At 46.7% G+C, this 17,466-nt stretch overlaps 1 protein-coding gene across 1 annotated transcript in view; it reads right to left on the reverse strand.

Annotated features, from left to right (window-relative positions):
- Flt3 (fms related receptor tyrosine kinase 3) overlaps positions 1–17,466 on the reverse strand; it is an 88,657-nt gene that overhangs the window by 36,441 nt on the left and 34,750 nt on the right. The window contains exons 3-9 of the mRNA XM_050161979.1: positions 14,822–15,024; positions 13,239–13,354; positions 9,016–9,145; positions 7,471–7,598; positions 6,436–6,575; positions 5,958–6,111; positions 3,248–3,416 (exon numbers count right to left, since the gene is read on the reverse strand). Of these exons, the coding sequence (XP_050017936.1) occupies positions 3,248–3,416; positions 5,958–6,111; positions 6,436–6,575; positions 7,471–7,598; positions 9,016–9,145; positions 13,239–13,354; positions 14,822–15,024 (1,040 nt within the window). The remainder of the gene's footprint in view (positions 1–3,247; positions 3,417–5,957; positions 6,112–6,435; positions 6,576–7,470; positions 7,599–9,015; positions 9,146–13,238; positions 13,355–14,821; positions 15,025–17,466) is intronic.

The following is a 17,466-nucleotide window of genomic DNA, read 5'->3' on the forward strand; positions in this document are numbered from 1 at the left end:
TCTTTCTGCCATGAGACATCCGGGATATTGTTGGTCTGTAACAACTGAAAGAAGGTAGAGGAGCTGCTGGTATCCAGTGAGTGGAGCCAGGGGTGCTGGGTAGGCGGTCTACAAGGCAGACAGCCCTCTGCAGCAGAGGGAGATCCAGCTCAAAATGCTGGCATGCGGAGCGCACCGATGGTGGGTACTCAGCGTTCTTAGTTAACCTCACACTACCTCTCCAACACTAGGATAACTTTTGTAAGGGAAGGCACATAGTTCTGTAATCCCTGCATTCTAACTCTACCCTCCAGCTAAGGAGCTGGGGAGGTGGCTCCGTGGATAAAGCGCTTGCTACACAGCACGAGAACCTGAGTTCAGATCCGTACCAGGTAAAGGACGGGTGCAACAGTGTGTTTCTGTGACCCTAGGGCTGGAATATGGGGCCACACAGAGACAGGTTGATCCTGGGGCTTGATGGCCAGTCAGTGTAGCCAAAGCGGTGAGCTCTAAGTTCAGTGGGAGAGTCTGTCTTAAAAAAAAATAGTGGAGGGGGGCTGGAGACATGACTCAGTGGTTAAGAGCACTTGTTTTGTAGAAGACCCAGGTTTGATTCCTAGTTCCCCCATGGTGGTTCATAACTGTCCATAAGTCTCCGTCCAAATAATCTGACACCCATCAGTCACACATGTGATCTGTACCCGAAAAGGTACACATGTGATCTGACATCCCCCAGTCATACATGTGATCTGATATCCCCTCAATCACACATGTGATCTGACACCCCGCCAGTCACACATGTGATCTGATATCTCACCAACCACACAACAAGTACACATGCATAGACATACATGCAAGCAAAACACTCATGCATAAAATAACAATAATGTTTTTAAATCATGGCGAATAATAGAGAATGACCTCCAGTGTTGGTCTGGCCTCTACATGTGGGTGTACACACATATACACACACCCCACTGGACACCCCCATCACCAAGAAAATCTAGGGATAGAGAGGTGGCTCAGGTGTTAAAAGCTAGTATTGCTCTTCCAGAAGACTTGAATTCAATTTCCAGCACCATATCAGCTGGCTCACAACTGCCTATTACTCTAGTTCCAGGGGATCCGTCACAGGCAGGCAGGCAAGCAGGCATGCACACACACAGGAGATTAAAAATAAATCTTTAAAAAGCAAACACAACAAAAATCCAAACATGGCTGGGGCTGTAGGTCAGTGATAAAACACTTGCTTAGCATGCAAGGCCCTAGGTCTCATCCCAGTACCTCTTTTGCTCTCTTGCTCAAACAAAGACCAATTACAAATCACTTTATAGGAAATTTAAAAAGCACAATATCATGAAGGCAGCGCCGAGCAGAATCAAGGTAAGAAGTTTTTAGCCATCACAGTAACCAGAGATCCAACAAGATCATCATGGGCCACAGACACGACACCAGCCACATTCTCCTTTCTGAGACTCCCCACCAACTGTGTACACGAATTAAAGAGAAGAGGGTAAAGCTAAGCGCAACAGCTGAGTTCTTTAACCCAGAACACCTCAGACACAATCATTTAAACACAGCACCAACATGGAAATTATTAATGAGATTTTACATTCTTTTGTAAATACAAAGCCTTCAAAACCCAGAGTGTATTTTCATCTCAATTTAGACTACCCCAGGGTAAAATCCTCACTAGCCTAATGCTGGTGGCTACTGCGTCAGACAGCAGACCTAAGACAAACTAGCAACAGAGGCCTTCAGATCACTGTGGCCGAGCACACAGTGCCAGCCACTCAGGAGGTCAAGGCAGGGTTGTCTGAACTCAAGGATTCAAGTTCAGCCCAGGCAACACAGTGAGCCCCTATTTGGAAAAAAAAATCAAATCAAATCAGGGTAACTTGCCTCAATTTTGATTCAGCATGTCTAGAACAGGAGCCACAAATCTACCTTTTAAGACAATTGCCCAAGTGACTCATGGATCTTGCACTTATGAGTCATGTGCTGAGAGACAATGACTGTTCTAGACTGTGCCCGGCTCTTACAGTCTAACCTGAAGTCACAGACTGTAAGAAACAGGAGATGCTGCCCTGCAGATTTGGTCCAGCAGTTAGGAACACAAGTCCTTGAGCTGGGTTCCCAGCACTCATGGCGGGCAGCTCGCAACTGCCTGTAAGCAAGCCTCTGGCCTCCAAGAACATAGCATGCAAAGTCTCTCTCTCTCTCTCTCTCTCTCTCTCTCTCTCTCTCTCTCTCTCTCTCACACACACACACACACACACACACACACACACACACACACACACGACTAAAACTACTAAAAATAAAATCTGAAAAAAAAAAGAAAGAAGCACTATAGTTAAAGGAAGAAACTGGGGGAAGCTGACTTTTGCTTTTCAAAGAAGGAATAAGAATTTCTCCCCCAGAATATAGTTGGACAAATCCCTGGGGAATTAAATTGTCCTTTACCACTTATGGGTGGGCTGTTTCTGCACTTTCAACTTGAAAACACAAACCAATACACCTATGGGCCAAGTTTTCAGTTGGCAAGGAGGTTCGATCCCTACATAAACCAGTACACTTATGGACCATGTTTATGGTTGGCAAGGAGGTTCGATTCCTACATAAACCAGTACACCTATGGGCCATGTTTATGGCTGGCAAGGAGGTTCGATCCCTACATAAGCCAGTACACATATGGGCCATGTTTATGGCTGGCAAGGAGGTTCGATCCCTACATAAGCCAGTACACATTGGACCATGTTTATGGCTGGCAAGGAGGTTCGATCCCTACATAAGCCAGTACACATATGGACCATGTTTATGGCTGGCAAGGAGGTTCGATTCCTCCATCACTCAATACACTTGGCCCCAGGGTACTGTCACAGTCCAGCACTCTGACAGGAAATCACAATCTCTTGACAGAAAGACCGCCAGGATTCTGTTTTTATGCGGCAGGCTTTACTCCCAGAAGAGAGTGAGGGTAGGCTACCCTCATATGGTGCCCTTTGCTTTCCCTCTTTAGGTCTCTGACTCAACAATAAATCAGCTTACACACTCATGGGGCTGAGCCTATAGCTCAGCGGCAGAGTGCTTGGTTAGTGCGTGCAAGGAAGGCTCCGGGATTTGATCCTCAGTACTGGTGGAGGCGGGGGAGGGTGTGCGTGTCTGCGTGTGTACACACACTCATAATGAGAGAATTCACTTCCACAAATACAGCATTGTCTTTCTCAAGGGCAAGGGTGGAAACCTATGCTCTGTCCTCTCTCACCTGGATCCATCCTCCAGACCACTTTGTTCGCAAGGAAATGACGTTTGAGAGAAGGTCCACGTACATCGGATCTGTGGGTATGCTTGAAACCTGACTGAAAAGCAGAACTTTTCGTATGGGTCAATTTCATACTCTTCTCGTGAGTTGGTAGCGTTTATGAATCCTTTTTCTGCAAAAAGAAAATTTTACAAATTAGATATTCATATTTGTATTAGGATGGTAAAATAACCTTAACACATACACACAAACAAAAACCCAGGGTTTTACTGTGTAGCCCCAGCTAACTTGGAACCTGATAGGGACACCAGGCTGACCTCATAAAGATCTGCAGTAAAATGATGTCCAAGAAGAAACACAGGAGTTTCAGCTCCGGATGTCGGGCTGAACTCATCTTCTATAGTCAGGATTTTACTAGGGATAGGATGTTGGAGCTAGAAGGATGGCTCAGAAGCTAAGAGGACACACTCCTCTTGCTGAGTCCTAGGGATAAGCCCCATGTTAAATAATCCCCAGGTACAACTCACTGGTCAGCAACACAGACAAGGCTTCCCTAGGAACCTCCATATTGCTCTGCTAAGAGCACAGCTGACGCCTTCCCTCGCTCACATCGCTAAAGCCTGCACCCGAGAGTGACATTACCTGTACGTGGCTGTTATTCTGTAGCCCTCAAGGGCAGCCCCAGTTCCCACTCACCCAGCGTGAGGACAGTCCTCACAGTCATCACTAAGAACAAGGACTCATTCGGCAGGTATTTAGGACCAGGTTCTGGGACTCCAGGGATAGAAGGGACTGCCCTGCCCATAGGAAGTTACGGTCTATGGAGAACAAAGTCAGGCGAGCAGATTGATTCCATCGCGATGTGCTCTGAGTGCAGACAGTGTCATCCAAGTGTGCATATCTGGACCACGCTGTTCTAATTCAGCGTCTTTTACAACTTTGGCTGGGAAGACGGCTCAGCAGATACAGCACTGGCTGCTCGCCCAGAGAACTTTGCTTCAATCCCCAGCACCCTATTGAGGCTCACAGCGACCTGTAACTCCAGTCCCAAACTATCTGGGACTGTCTTCTGGCCTTTGTAGGCACTACACACACAAGTTAGGGCACACACACATAGGTGTGGGCAAAACACCCATGCACATTAAATAAAAGTTAAATTTTAAAAAAATTGCACTTATATATTGAGTTTTGGGTTGTACCTATGGCAAAGACCACATTAGAGGTTGTAGGGTAAAAGGGCCAGCTCTGAGACCCGAGCCAGTGGAAGAAATTGCTTTATGACATTTTGGTATCTTTCATCTGACCATCCATATCAAATGTTTTCATTCAAACATAGCCCAGCTTCATGGTTTACAGTCAATAACATGGACCTTACATCTGATGATATTTGAAGCCTTTATGCTATGGTTCTGCAGCAGAGAGAAGACTAACTAGGAAATCGGGGTTGTAACAATCAAAACTAAAAAAATAAAATAAAAAGTCAAAAGGAAAAAAAATGCTTTAGCTCTGAACCCAGAACCAAAGAAATACACCCTGACTCTGAAACCAGTGCCAAAGAAACACACTTTGGCCCTAGAATTAGAGTCACTGGAAATAATATGCCCTGGCCCCAAATCTAGAGCCAGAAAGCTTAAAAAGGCCAGTGAAAGAAACCCAGATTGGTCCTGAAGCCAGAGCCAAATCTGCCCCTGATCAACTAAGCTGAAAACCAACCAATCTCTGTGCAGGAAAATGAACCAATCCCTGAGCAGAAAATCAACTAATCCCTTGGCAGAGATCTAGCCAATCTGAGCTCAAGAGACTGAACTCTGACCAATGTCCACCTTGAAAATCTTCTCCCTAGAAAAACTCAGCCCCTAAGAAACCCTATATAAGCCCTGCACCCATTCAATTTGCGGCTGCTCTTCTTCCACCCTGGCAGAGGCAGCCACCCTCCTGGATTGTTCCCTTCCAATAAATCTCTTGAATGAGGTCTGGGTGAAGACCTTCTTTTGCCAGAGCAAAGACAGAGTGGAACAGAGAAGGCTGCAACACTTTCCCTGGGGTTGCCTTTTCCTAGCAGAACCCATTTCATTGGGGAAGCCTGAGACGGAGGAGAAGCCAGGCTGTAACACTTTTGCTGGGGAAACCTTCCCCTAGCAGGGCCGAGTTGTTACACTCCCTGGCCCTCTCCTGCAGGAGCAGAGCTGTTACATTGGGGAAGCCTTTCCCTAGAGCAGGGCTATAAGCTGCAACACTTCCTGTGACCTGGGCTATTTATTCCCTGGCTCCTGACTGCCAAAGCGCTCTCCCACCCGAGCTTGGCTCCTGAGTGCCAGGATTCCTTTCCATCTGAGCTGCAATGCTTACAGAGGTCAGAGGTCAAGCTTCAGACATCAGTCCTCTTTCTACTGGAGGGTCTAGGGCTGGAACTCAGGCCACAGGCTTGGTAGCAATCGTCTCTACTGGCTCAGTCATCTTACCAACCTCCCTTTTAGTATCTTGGTGGCAAGTTGGACTGAAACAAGAATCTAGGCGGCATAGTCCATATTCCACACTAAAAGCAACTAAAAATACGAGTAGAGCTGAGTGTGGTGGCGCATGCCTGTAATCCCAGCACTCCGGAGACTTACAGGTCAGCCGATCTACACAGTGAGTTCCAGGAGAGCCAAGGCCACATAGAGAGATTCTGTCTCAGAAACAAACAAACAGATTTCCTGTGCTGCGGTGTTACCTAGGATGGTCACCAACGTGGACTGGCTGGGGTGCTTGGAGGAGGAGCAGGTGTAAAATCCGGTGTCGTTTCTTCCCACGGAGGACACAAAAGCCAACAGAATCCGGATCATGGTTCTGTTTGTGGAGTAGGTGCTCATCTCAAAGTAGCTGCCCTGGGTGTTAAGGGAACGAGAATCTGCATTCAGGTTTCCAGCGTGTGCTGGGCACCTGCTGTAAATACCAATGGAAATGTTGGTAGACTGGAGCTGGGGCAGTGAGGCATGAACCACAGGGCTCAGCAAACCCACGTAGGGAGATTATTAGGAAAGGATGGTTGTAAAGGGAAGGATGTGGGGTCGACCAAGAAGGAGCAGGGAGAAAAAGGACGGCTGCTGGTGGGGTGGAGGAGAGTTGGGGCGGTGGGAGAGCGGGGGCGGGGGGGGGGCTGGGGGTGGTGGTCAGTATAATGTTGGAGTCCTAACAGATGGTACCATTACCTCCTCGAGGGCTTTGTTTTCTCGTTCCCAGGTTAGCCCAAACTGATGGTTCAAATGGATAGCCTTGCACCTTATCCACAAGGGTTCCCCCACTTTCAGGAACAACTGGGGCAGTGTGATCTGAGGAGTTTCATTTAGATCTAGAAGATAAAAAAAAATCCCAAATAAGAAAAAAAGTTATTATTTTTGAGGTGTTTGATTGGTCACAAAAGTCTCATGAACATTCTGAAGAGCAAAGGTGCCAAGGTCCCTGATATTACTAATCAAATGAAAACACCCTTGAGCTGAGGATGGCACAATGGAACAGGCCAGCCTAGAGAACCACAGAACAAGGGCAGAAATGATGAAATAGAACAATCCTCTAGAGACAGGATATCCTTTGTGGACGAAATCCCCACTTACAGAATCTATAATATTACATTTTAAATGGTATGAATGGGCCATTGAGATGACTCAGTGGGTAAAGGCACCTGTTGCCCTGCGGGACGACTTGACTTTGAGACTGGGGCTCCATGATAGACTCAGAGAACAGACTCGCACAGATTGTCCTCTGACCTCCACATGCACATTACAGCACATGTGTGCGCACACACAATGAATACATGTGATAAAGTAGTGTGGAGGGTCTGGAGTGGAGCCCAGTGGCAGAGCATGCACCCATGTCCCCGGGTTTGAGCCCAGCACCTAAATAAAGCCAAGTCAAACAAAATGCTCTGAAAGAAAGAAAAAAGAATTCCTGGGGCTGGAGAGATGGCTCAGAGGTTAAGAGCCCTGGCTGCTCTTTCCAAAGGTCCTGAGAGTTCAATTCCCAGCAACCACATGATGGCTCACAACCATCTGTAATGAGATCTGGTGCCCTCTTCTGACCTGTAGGCATACATGCAGACAGAACACTGATACATAAGAAATAAAAAAAGAAAAAGAAAGAAGAAAGAATCCCTGAAGTCGGGTGATTGCCTCAGGAGATGCCATCAGTCCCAGACAGCACTCCAAGGAATAGTCCTTAACACTACATTGGTGACAGTCCCCAGTTACCTATGGTGAACAGCTTGGTGCATTCGCGGCCCAGTTCATTCCTGGCACAGCACCTGATGTCTGCTCCGAACAGCTCGTAAAGTACCTTTTCCTCCTTTCTGACAACAGCAGAGCTTCCTTCATTACAGCTGCAATTAGAAGGTAAGTTTCCTTCATGAAATGTTTCCAGTATAGACTTCTGACATAGCAGCGTATGCAAGGCCCTGGGTTCAAAGCCACCCCGCATGCATGGGGGGGTGAAGTTACAAAGCACATCTGAAGGGGTTCAAAGAAATGAGTAGCTGGAAAAATCACAAGCGTAACTGTATTTGGCTTGGGATCCCAGGGACCAGCTAGCAACTCTGTGTCTAATTAAAATAATACTACACGATTACTTTAGACCCAGATAGGGTCTCTCCACACCACCGTTCAGGTTGATCTTGACCTTACTATGTGGCTCAGGCTGGCTTCAGACTCTGAGGGGTCCTCTCGCCTCAGTTTCCTGAGTGCTGGGATTACAGGTGTGTGTCGTGACACACGCATGCTTGGTGACCTTCTTCTTTCTTTCTGGTTATCGTTTAAAGGCAGGTGAAAAAGAAAAAAGGAAGAACTCAGAAAGAAAACGGGACAAGAAGCACAGCTGGGCTTTGATGCAGCTGAAGAGGACGGTCAGCATTTTCTTGCAAGTGCAGGCAAGGAACATACGGGGAGAGAGGCCGTCGTCACCAGCAGGGTGAGTTCCCGGCACAAATCGGAGAAGAAAACCAAAAAAAAAAAAAAAAAGAAGTGTGCCTTCTAGGGAAGACCACTAGGTCTCGGTAGTGTTCAGAGAGTGACATTCTCCTGCCTCCACGGGAAATGCCCCCGCATGGCTTTCCCAGGGTATAGGATAGCTTTGGGGGCTGTGGCCCTACTCGTGGCTTTCTCCACTAAATCAAGTGCATTTTCTTTCAAATTTGAAGTCACCAATTTCCTATTACCCCAAAACAAATACTGTCAAACTGATGTGACAGCATTCCAGCCGTCTTATTCTATATACGCATTCCATACATATATACCTAGGTGCGCACACACAACACATATGTCAAACACACACACACACACAGTTCAGGTCATCTTTTTCCCCATAAAACTCAAGATCACATTAATAGTATCTGAAGAACTAATTTTCCTTTTCCTCTTCTGCTTTGTCCCATTTAGTTTTCAGCAGGTACACAGTACCGCTGACCTGGCTGTGTGGCTTCACATCTCAACTCACTCAGCCATCCAGGTAATCCCATTCTTCCCTTTTTAAACATCTGTCTAAACTGGGGCTAGAGAAACAGTTCAGTTGTTAAGAGCACTGGCTGCTCTTCCAGAGGACCTGGGTTCGGTTCCCAGCAATCACATAGTGGCTCACTTCTAGCATGCAGACAGAGCACTTACACATTAAAAAAAAAAAAAGAAAAGAAAAGAAAAAAAACCTGGCAGGGCGGTGGTGGCACAAGTCTTTAATCCCAGCACTCGGGAGGCAGAGACAGGCGGATCTCTGGGAGTTCGTCACGGTCACGGTGAAGTGCGCCTTACCTCTCCTTGTGGGAACCACAGAGCAACCACTCCACAATGGGCTCTGGGACGCTCTCGGATTCACAGAACAGTGCTTCCTGGTTTTCCATCTTCCTGAAGTAAGGTCTTCTCAGCACGTACAGCTGCGTATCTGAGGCATGACAACACGCTACCACTTAGTACTCAAACCAGAGTCCACACCATTTCTAAACAGCTAATCTATTCCACCGCAGCAGAGTCTGGCTCCCCACTGCCCTTAGCTGACATCAGGTTTGCTGTTTGTTTGTCTGTCTGTCTGTCTGTCTGTCTGTCTGTTTGTTTGTTTTGAGACAGCATCTCTCTACGTAGCCTTGTCTTGCCTAGAACTGATCTCATGAAACTGAGCTAGGTGAAACTGATCTCGTGAAACTGATCTCGAACTCACAGAGCTCTGCTTGCCTCTGACTCCCAAGTGCTGGGATTAAAGGCGTGGGCCACCATGCTGGGTGTGATACAGTCTTACACATGGTCTCTTGTCAGTTTCTTGGAGTTCACAAATCCATAGATGAATAAGTAAGGTGAAGTCACACAACAGAACGTAAAACGAGAAAAAAAAATTAGCAAAACCACAGAGCTTAGCTCTTATCTAAAGTTTAAAATCTACTTTCTTCCCATCTACAACTAGGTGCAAATTAGTACAGTGGAGAAAGGTGGAAATAGAATAGGACGGAGTTAAAACCAGAGCAGAATTGAGACGTTTAGCTTAGCCTCCCATTCAGCCTAGACCTTTGCGTGTGTGTGTGTGTGTGTGTGTGTCTGTGTGCGCACATACACACACACACTCATACACACATATACATACACATGTACATACATATGCACATACATAAAATACAAATACAAAAAATGAGTACCATTTTATTCAGCTACTTAGGAGGGGATATTTTTGCTTTAGCTTTGCCCTTATTTATAGATGCTCTTTATATTTTATCGCTATCTATCTGTAGTTGATTGTAAACTGCAAGTCTTCTCATCCTATGGCCATTTTCATTTTCTTTTAAATCCCAGTGACTTCCAAACTTGGTTTCAATTCTACCCTTTATTAGGGGTGTCCAGGCACATCCAACTTGCACCCACCCCATAAGTATCATGGTCCTGGAACACTTAGGAATGGGGATAAGACATTTGCCGACCACGTTATCATGTTGTAATATTCAAAGGTGGGACACCCCTGCTTCAACAACTTTCTTTTCTTGAGTACAACATTGAACCCAGGTGTGGTGGTGCATACCTGTAATCCCCAAATGTAGGAAGTGAGGAGATGGTGAGTTCAGAGCTAACCTAGGCTATACCTTGAAACCTTTGTAAAAGAAAGAAAAACTTTGCTGCTTTGCCTCCACATGACAATCCATTAAGTACCTCTACTTAGAAACTGAGGCCCTGGGAGGTAATCGCCATGAGTTAGGGTTCTCCAGGCAGACCCCAGGTCACTTTCCCTGTGTCACTCCTCAGAGGACCCCCCCCCACATTACTCTAAGCACCCCTGATTCCTGAGATGCTCCTAACTGTGGGAATTTCAAGAGTTTTGCTATCTTGGTTGATCTGTTTTGTTCTTTTTCAACTGAAAAAAAAAAGTAAAATTAAAAATAGCATAACGCCAGGAGTGGTGGCACACACGTTTGTCCCACACGTGGATAGTAGAGGCAGGCAGATCTCTGTGCATTCAAGGGCAGCCTGATCTACAGAGGGCCAGCCAGAAATAAAGCAAGATTCTGTATCAAAAAACTTTATTAATTTTCGAGAACAATAATGACGTTTGATTTGTTTGTTTGCAACCATGCCCTGCTTTTGATCATTGAGTTTATGACCCACTCCTCCATTTTGGAGTTGCCTAGTCTCTCCTGCGTACTGGAGTTGCTAGTCAAGTTTCTTCTCCATGCTGGAGATGCTGGTCTCTCCTCCATCCTGGAGTGACTAATCTCTCCTCCATCCTGGAATGGCTGGTCTCTCCTCCATACTGGAGTGACTAATCTCTCCTCCATCCTGGAATGGCTAGTCTCTCCTCCATATTGGAGTGACTAATCTCTCCTCCATCCTGGAATGGCTGGTCTCTCCTCCATATTGGAGTGCGTAGCGTCTCCTCCATCCTGTACGGGCTAGCCTCTCCTCCATCCTGAAGTGGCTAGCATCCCCTCCATCCTTGAGTTGCTGGTCTCTCCTACTTTTCCTTTTCACAGCTCACCACTCAGGGAGTGCCAGAAAGTTATCATTTATATTTTATTTGGGGGGTTGTTGAATCCTAAGGAACTTCCATTATGGATGGTTGCCAGCCACCAAGTAAGTGCTGGGAACTGAATCCTGTGGCCCCTGGGAAGAACAGCAAATGCTCTTGACCATTTTATTTTCATTTTTTAAAAACAGTCTTGTTTTGTAACCCAGGCTGGCCTAGAACTCAGGCTGGAGCATCAAGATTGCAATCCTCCTGCCTCAGCTTCCCACGTGCCAGGATTATGGATGTAGAACTTGAAGTAAAAGAAACCACTGTAAATATAAGAGACACAGAAAACCTTCCACTCAGCATACACAGCTACACATGTCGTGTTGGAAGAGAGAGAGAACGCAGATAGATGCCTATGACCTTCTGTGTTCTCCTTGGGCATGGAGCCCATACTCAATGTCCTACAAGAGAGGTGAGGAAGTATGAAGAGGGAAGGGTGGAGGCTCAAGGCACAAAGCACAGACAGCTTTTGAGTTGTACACTTCTGGGCTGTGTTCCTACCTGCTTCAGAGGCACTGCAGGACTCCTCAGAGAAAACAGGTGAAATTGTTCTATATTTGATTTTGTCATGCAAGCTGACTGTGTGGCCCAAGGTGATGACCCTCAGGGAACCTAGTGTAAGCCCCCTGAGCCACATAAGTGGCCAGGCCCCTCCCATGAAGACCTCTAACCACCAGGTTTGCCCACAGAACACTCTTAACTGCTGGACCCAGCCCCCATCCTACAGAGTAAAAAGCTTACTCTCCCATCGTGAAATTCCACCAAGCTCCACCCTCAAAAGCTCCACCCCGAAAAGTTCCACCCCCGCTTCTCAAGAAACTCTATATAAGCCTTATATCCTATCAGCTTTCTGTTGTTTCTTGCCTGAGCTACCCTTCTGTTTTTTTCCAGGGTTTTTTTTTTCCCCTCCCAACAAATCTCTTAATGTGAGGTTTGTTGTGTGATATGGGATTCCCCTTTGTAGGCTGTGAATACCACTGATTAATAAAGAAACTGCTTTGAGCCTATAACAAAGCAGGGCAGAACAGAGCTAGGCGGGGAAAACTAAACTGAATGCTGGGAGAAAGAAGGCCACAGGAAACAGACTCTGGAACTTTACCTGGTAAACCACAGCCTCATGGTGATACACAGATTAATGAAGATGGGTTAATTTAAGATATGAGTTAGCTAGAAATACGCTTAAGCCAATACCAAACAGTATTGCAAATAATACGGTTTCTGTGTGATTATTTTGGGTCTGAGCTGCCATGCAGCCAGGAAACAAACAAACAGCCTTCTACAACAGTTGTGTAGTGTGACTTTGTGGCTACTGGCTTCCAAGATACTTTTCTAGCCAAGCTGTGATGCTTACACCTAGCATGTTCCCCAATGCTAGTAGCTATGACTGTAAGACCACAAGTGTCACATAGGCCCATAGTGGAGCCATGAGCAAGTATAGACCTAGCTCTCATGGGCCCCTGAATTTGCCAGTCACAAATTATGTCAGGTGTCTGTGTTCATGTCAACCTGCAGGCCAACCTCTGTGAGTGCCTAAGACGGGGCGTGCCAAACGACACACTAGAAGGTCTCTGTCCGTTATTTTGTCCCCATGTCAAAATATTTTCCAGTTCTTCCATATCTGTGTTTAAAACCCCTGAATATCTGAATTTGGTGACCCCAGCAGTGAGGAAAAAATACAACGAGTCCTGGGACACTTCCATGGGGTGCTGGAGTACCCAGTCTCAAGGTGCCCCTGTGGAGTGCTGGAGCACCCACTCCTGAGGTGCCCCCATGGGGTGCTGGAGTACCCACTCCTGAGGTGCCCCCGTGGGGTGCTGGAGTACCCAGTCCTGAGGTGCCCCCATGGGGTGCTGGAGTACCCACTCCCGAGGTGCCCCCATGGGGTACTGGAGCACCCAGTCCCGAGGTGCCCCCGTGGGGTGCTGGAGCACCCAGTCCCGAGGCGCCCCCATGGGTGCTGGAGCACCTAGTAGAGAGCTGGACTTACTTGGTATACTCACTGTGAACAGTACTGTGTAGTTGGCAGCTTCACTCTGGATATACAGTAGGTATTCGCCAGCCTGGGTCTCTGTCACGTTCAAAATGGCCATGGAAACAATTCCTCTGTGGAAAGAGAAAGAGGATTGGCTACTGTGGAAAACACTCAGAGGCAGAAGCATCAGGTTCACCCCGAGTCAGATGAGGCTGTGACCCTGAGGGCTGCTCTGTGGAGAACATGACTCTGGCCCTTCCCCAGCCTCAGCCTGAGTGCCATTAGCCTGGCTGTGACTTTTGCCCACCCTCAAAAGGGAGTTTTGACTTGGTAGGGTGAGAGGGCTAGGCATTGGGAAACCCCACAATTTTAGGTCTCTTACAGGTTTACGGAGTACTGTTAGTTATTAAAACATTTTGTAGAACTGTATCTCATATCCAATAACAAAAGGCTTATTTTGTCAGAGCAAATCAAGGTTTCAAATTACATATGTAATTTATATATAAATAAACTTTTAAAATTAAATTATTTTGGCCTGGCAGTGGTGGCACATGCCTTTCATCCCAGAACTCGGCAAACAGAGAGGCAGGTGAATCTCTGTGAGTCTGGGACCAGCCTGGTCTACAGAGTGAATTCCAGGACAACCAGGGCTACACAGAGAAAATCAAATGTCTTGAAAAACAAAAAGCAAACACAAACAAACAAAATAAATAATAAATTATTTTATTTTAAATATTTTTATTCTTGTATATCTTTTATTATTGTATATGTATGAGTGTTTTGCCTGCATGTATGTATGAACACCACTTGCATGCAATGTTCGCGGCGGTCAGAAGAAAGTATCAGATCTCCTGGGACTGGAGTTACAGATGGTTGTGAATGGCTGTGTGGGTGCTGGAAACCCAACCTAGATCCTCTGGAAGAGCAGCCAGTGCTCTTAAACATTCAGCCATCTCTCAACACTCATGAGTTTATTTTTTTTTTTTAGAGTAGTTTAGAATTTGTCATTCCCACCACACATCCTCAACATTATCAATAGCTTTTTCTTGGGGGTGGGGGGTCAAGACATGATTTCGCTGTCTAAGAACCTTGGCTGTCCTGAAACTTGCTAGCCTCGAACTCACAGAGAAGCGCCTTCCTCTGACTCCTGAGGGCTGGGATTAAAGGCATGTACCACCATGCCCAACGACATATCAATATCTTGTGCAGGCCTAGTTTGTAGTAACTGAAGAGCTAAGGTGGCTGGGTCACCATCAGCTGACATCCACGTCACCATCAGCGGATGTCCATACAACATTCAGCGGCCTGTGGGGGCAGCATCCCTATGACTGGCAGCTCCATAGTGTCATGTGTCCATACCCTAATTCTACATCTAGTTCACTGTTTCACCAGAGATAAGTTACAAGACACATGGATGGAAGCTGGAAGAGGGTTCTGAGCCCAGCCCAGAAGTCCATGCCTATAACCTCAGCATTCTAGAGACAGAAACAGGAGAATCTTGACTTTTGCAGAAAGAAAAAAAAAAAGATGGGAGATTCCAAATGAATTACATTTTATGCAGGAAATTTGGCTCTGAAATCCTTGTGGCCCACCCTTACCTGTTTTGTAAATCAAAGTGTGGCTGGCAGCCCAGGGAGCTGTGCTTAAAGACCCAGAGGCAAGAAATGTCCCCTGGGGTAGTGACCAGTACTTGCAGTGTGATAGAAGCAGACTTGGCCACCTCCACAGTGGCAGCTTCGTACACCACCCCTGCATGGCGATGCCTTAATGTGCACCCAAGGTCTTCTGGGGATTCTGCAACCTGTGGTGTAGATAGAACAACGAGAATTCAGTTTTTCTTAATATTGAGCCTGTTTCCTGCATATGCAGTGGTTTGAAAATGAAAATGGCCTCCACAGACTTATAGGGAGGGGTGTTAGTCAGGGGCGTGGCCTTGTCAAAAAAAAAAGGGTGTCACTGAGGGTGGGCTTTGAGGCTTCAGAGGCTCAAGCCAGGCCCAGGCTCTCTCTCTCTCTTCTGCCTGCCAGTCTCTATCTAGAACGTCAAGTTCCTCCTCCGGCACCACATGTGCTGGTGAGCTGCCATGCTCCCCACCATGACTGTAATGGACCAAACCTCGAAACTGTAAGCCAGCCCCAATTGAATGTTTTCCTTTAAAAGAGTTGCCATAATTAGCTGGGAGATGGTGGCACACGCCTTTAATCCCAGCACTAGGGAAGCAGAGGCAGGTCAATCTCTGAGTTCAAGGCCAGCCTGGTCTGCAGAGCAAGTTACAGGACAGCTAGAGCTACACAGAGAAAATCTGTCTTAAAAAAGAAAACAAAACAAAAAAAGAGTTGCCTTGGTCATGGTGTCTCTTCACAGCACTAAAACCCCAAGACAGCATACAATATCCAACTAAACTAAGCTAGTGCCTACTAAGAAGGTATCACTGAGGCCGGGCAGTGGTGGCGCACGCCTTTAATCCCAGCAGGGATTAGGGCCAGGCAGGGGCAGGCGAATTGTGAGTTTGAGGCCAGCCTGGTCTACAAGAGCTGGTTCTAGATCAGGATCCAAAACTACAGAGAAACCCTGTCTCAAACCAACAACAACAAAAACAAAAACAAAAAAAAGGTATCACTGGGTTGGACAGATGGTTCAGTGGATAAGAGCATTGACTGCTCTTCCAGAGGTCCTGGGTTCAATTCCCAGCACCCACATGATGAGTCACAGCTATATGTACTCCAGTTCCCTGGGATCTGATGCTTTCTTTTGCCTCTAAAGAAACTGCACACATAAATACTTGCAGGCAAAACACACACACACATATATATTAAAAATTGAGGGATGCAAAACTAAAAACACAGTAGAGAAAAGGGGGGAAAACCTGATTGGGCAATTCACATAAGCAAAAGAGGGATGGAGGTGATCCCTTCCTGTTTCAGACCACATGGAATCAGCTTGCTCAAATGAAGAGCTTCTTTGACCCTGAGATGGCCACCCCAGGGTTATACTTGGTTTCCGTGTAACCCTATGGATGCTGTTTAGATTGAAGTCAGAGAAGGAAGTCAGAGGCTCACCAATGCCCAGTGATGGGTCGGAAGGCCAAGCTCCAGCTATGTGCTTGTGTATGTAAACACACACAAGCTACGGGGACTGAGCATTGTGACTCATTGGTAGAGTTCTTTTTTAAAAATTTGTTTTTATTTTGTGCACATTAGGGTTTTTCCTGCATGTATGTCTGTGCGAGGGTGTTGGATCCTGGAGTTACAGATCATTGTGGCTGCCATGTGGGTGCTGGGAATTGAACCTGGGTCCTCTGAAAGAGCAGTCAGTGCTCTTAACCGCTAAGCCATTTCTCCAGCCCCGAGTAGTAGAGTTCTTAACATGAGCAAGACCCTGTGTTCCAAACCCCGTACTAGAAAAAAAAAAAGGGGGGGGGCATGAACAGAAAAACCAAAGGGCTGGAATGCAGCTCGGCCATACATACAGTGGATGCCTGGGCACACACAGACCCTTGAAGAAAGGCAAAACACAAGAAGGATGAACAGGCCCAGGACAAGGGAGGACAGGCCAAGTGAAAGTGATCAAGCAGAAGCAAAAGAGAAGGCTGAAAAATGGGAAGTCCCTAGGGTGTGGGAGAGTCCATGCCCATGGAGAAGAAGTGTAAGAGTTCAAACAGCGGGGAGGAAGAGGGTGTGGAAGAGCCTGCTCCCTGAGCCGTGCCTCCCTCTGCGGAAGAACAGCTAAACACAGACCCGTCAGTCCAAAGGGTGACCCTGGCCTTCTGGAGACCAAAGGAATCCTGCTGCCCCACCTACACTATTGCTAAGGGCAGTGTCCCTGGGGTCAGCTCAGGGAGTGGGGCCCTGGGCCATGAGGAGGAATGACAAATGGTAGTTTACCACCAACACTGGGGACCAATTACAAGCCTTTTATGTCTGACCAGTGGTTTCCTATAAGGCAGCCCTCGTATTACCCAGGTCTACACACCAGCAAAAAGCAGTAGACACTGTGATCTTTCTTTACTTTCAAAACAGGGTCTAGCAGCCCTTGCTGGCCTAGAACTCTGTAGACGAAGCTGACAGCGAACACTAAGAAATCTGCTTGCCTCTGCCTTTCTGGGATTAAGGTCAGGCACCACCACACCCAGTTTCCATTTGTGCAAAGGTTGCAGGCCACACCCAGATTAGATAATTTCTTTCTTTCTTTCTTTCTTTCTTTCTTTCTTTCTTTCTTTCTTTCTCTCTCTCTCTCTCTCTCT

This window comes from Alexandromys fortis, unplaced genomic scaffold (assembly GCF_014885135.2).
Source record: "Alexandromys fortis isolate MF-2015 unplaced genomic scaffold, M_Fortis_MF-2015_v1.1 scaffold_118, whole genome shotgun sequence".
NCBI lineage: Eukaryota > Metazoa > Chordata > Mammalia > Rodentia > Cricetidae > Alexandromys > Alexandromys fortis.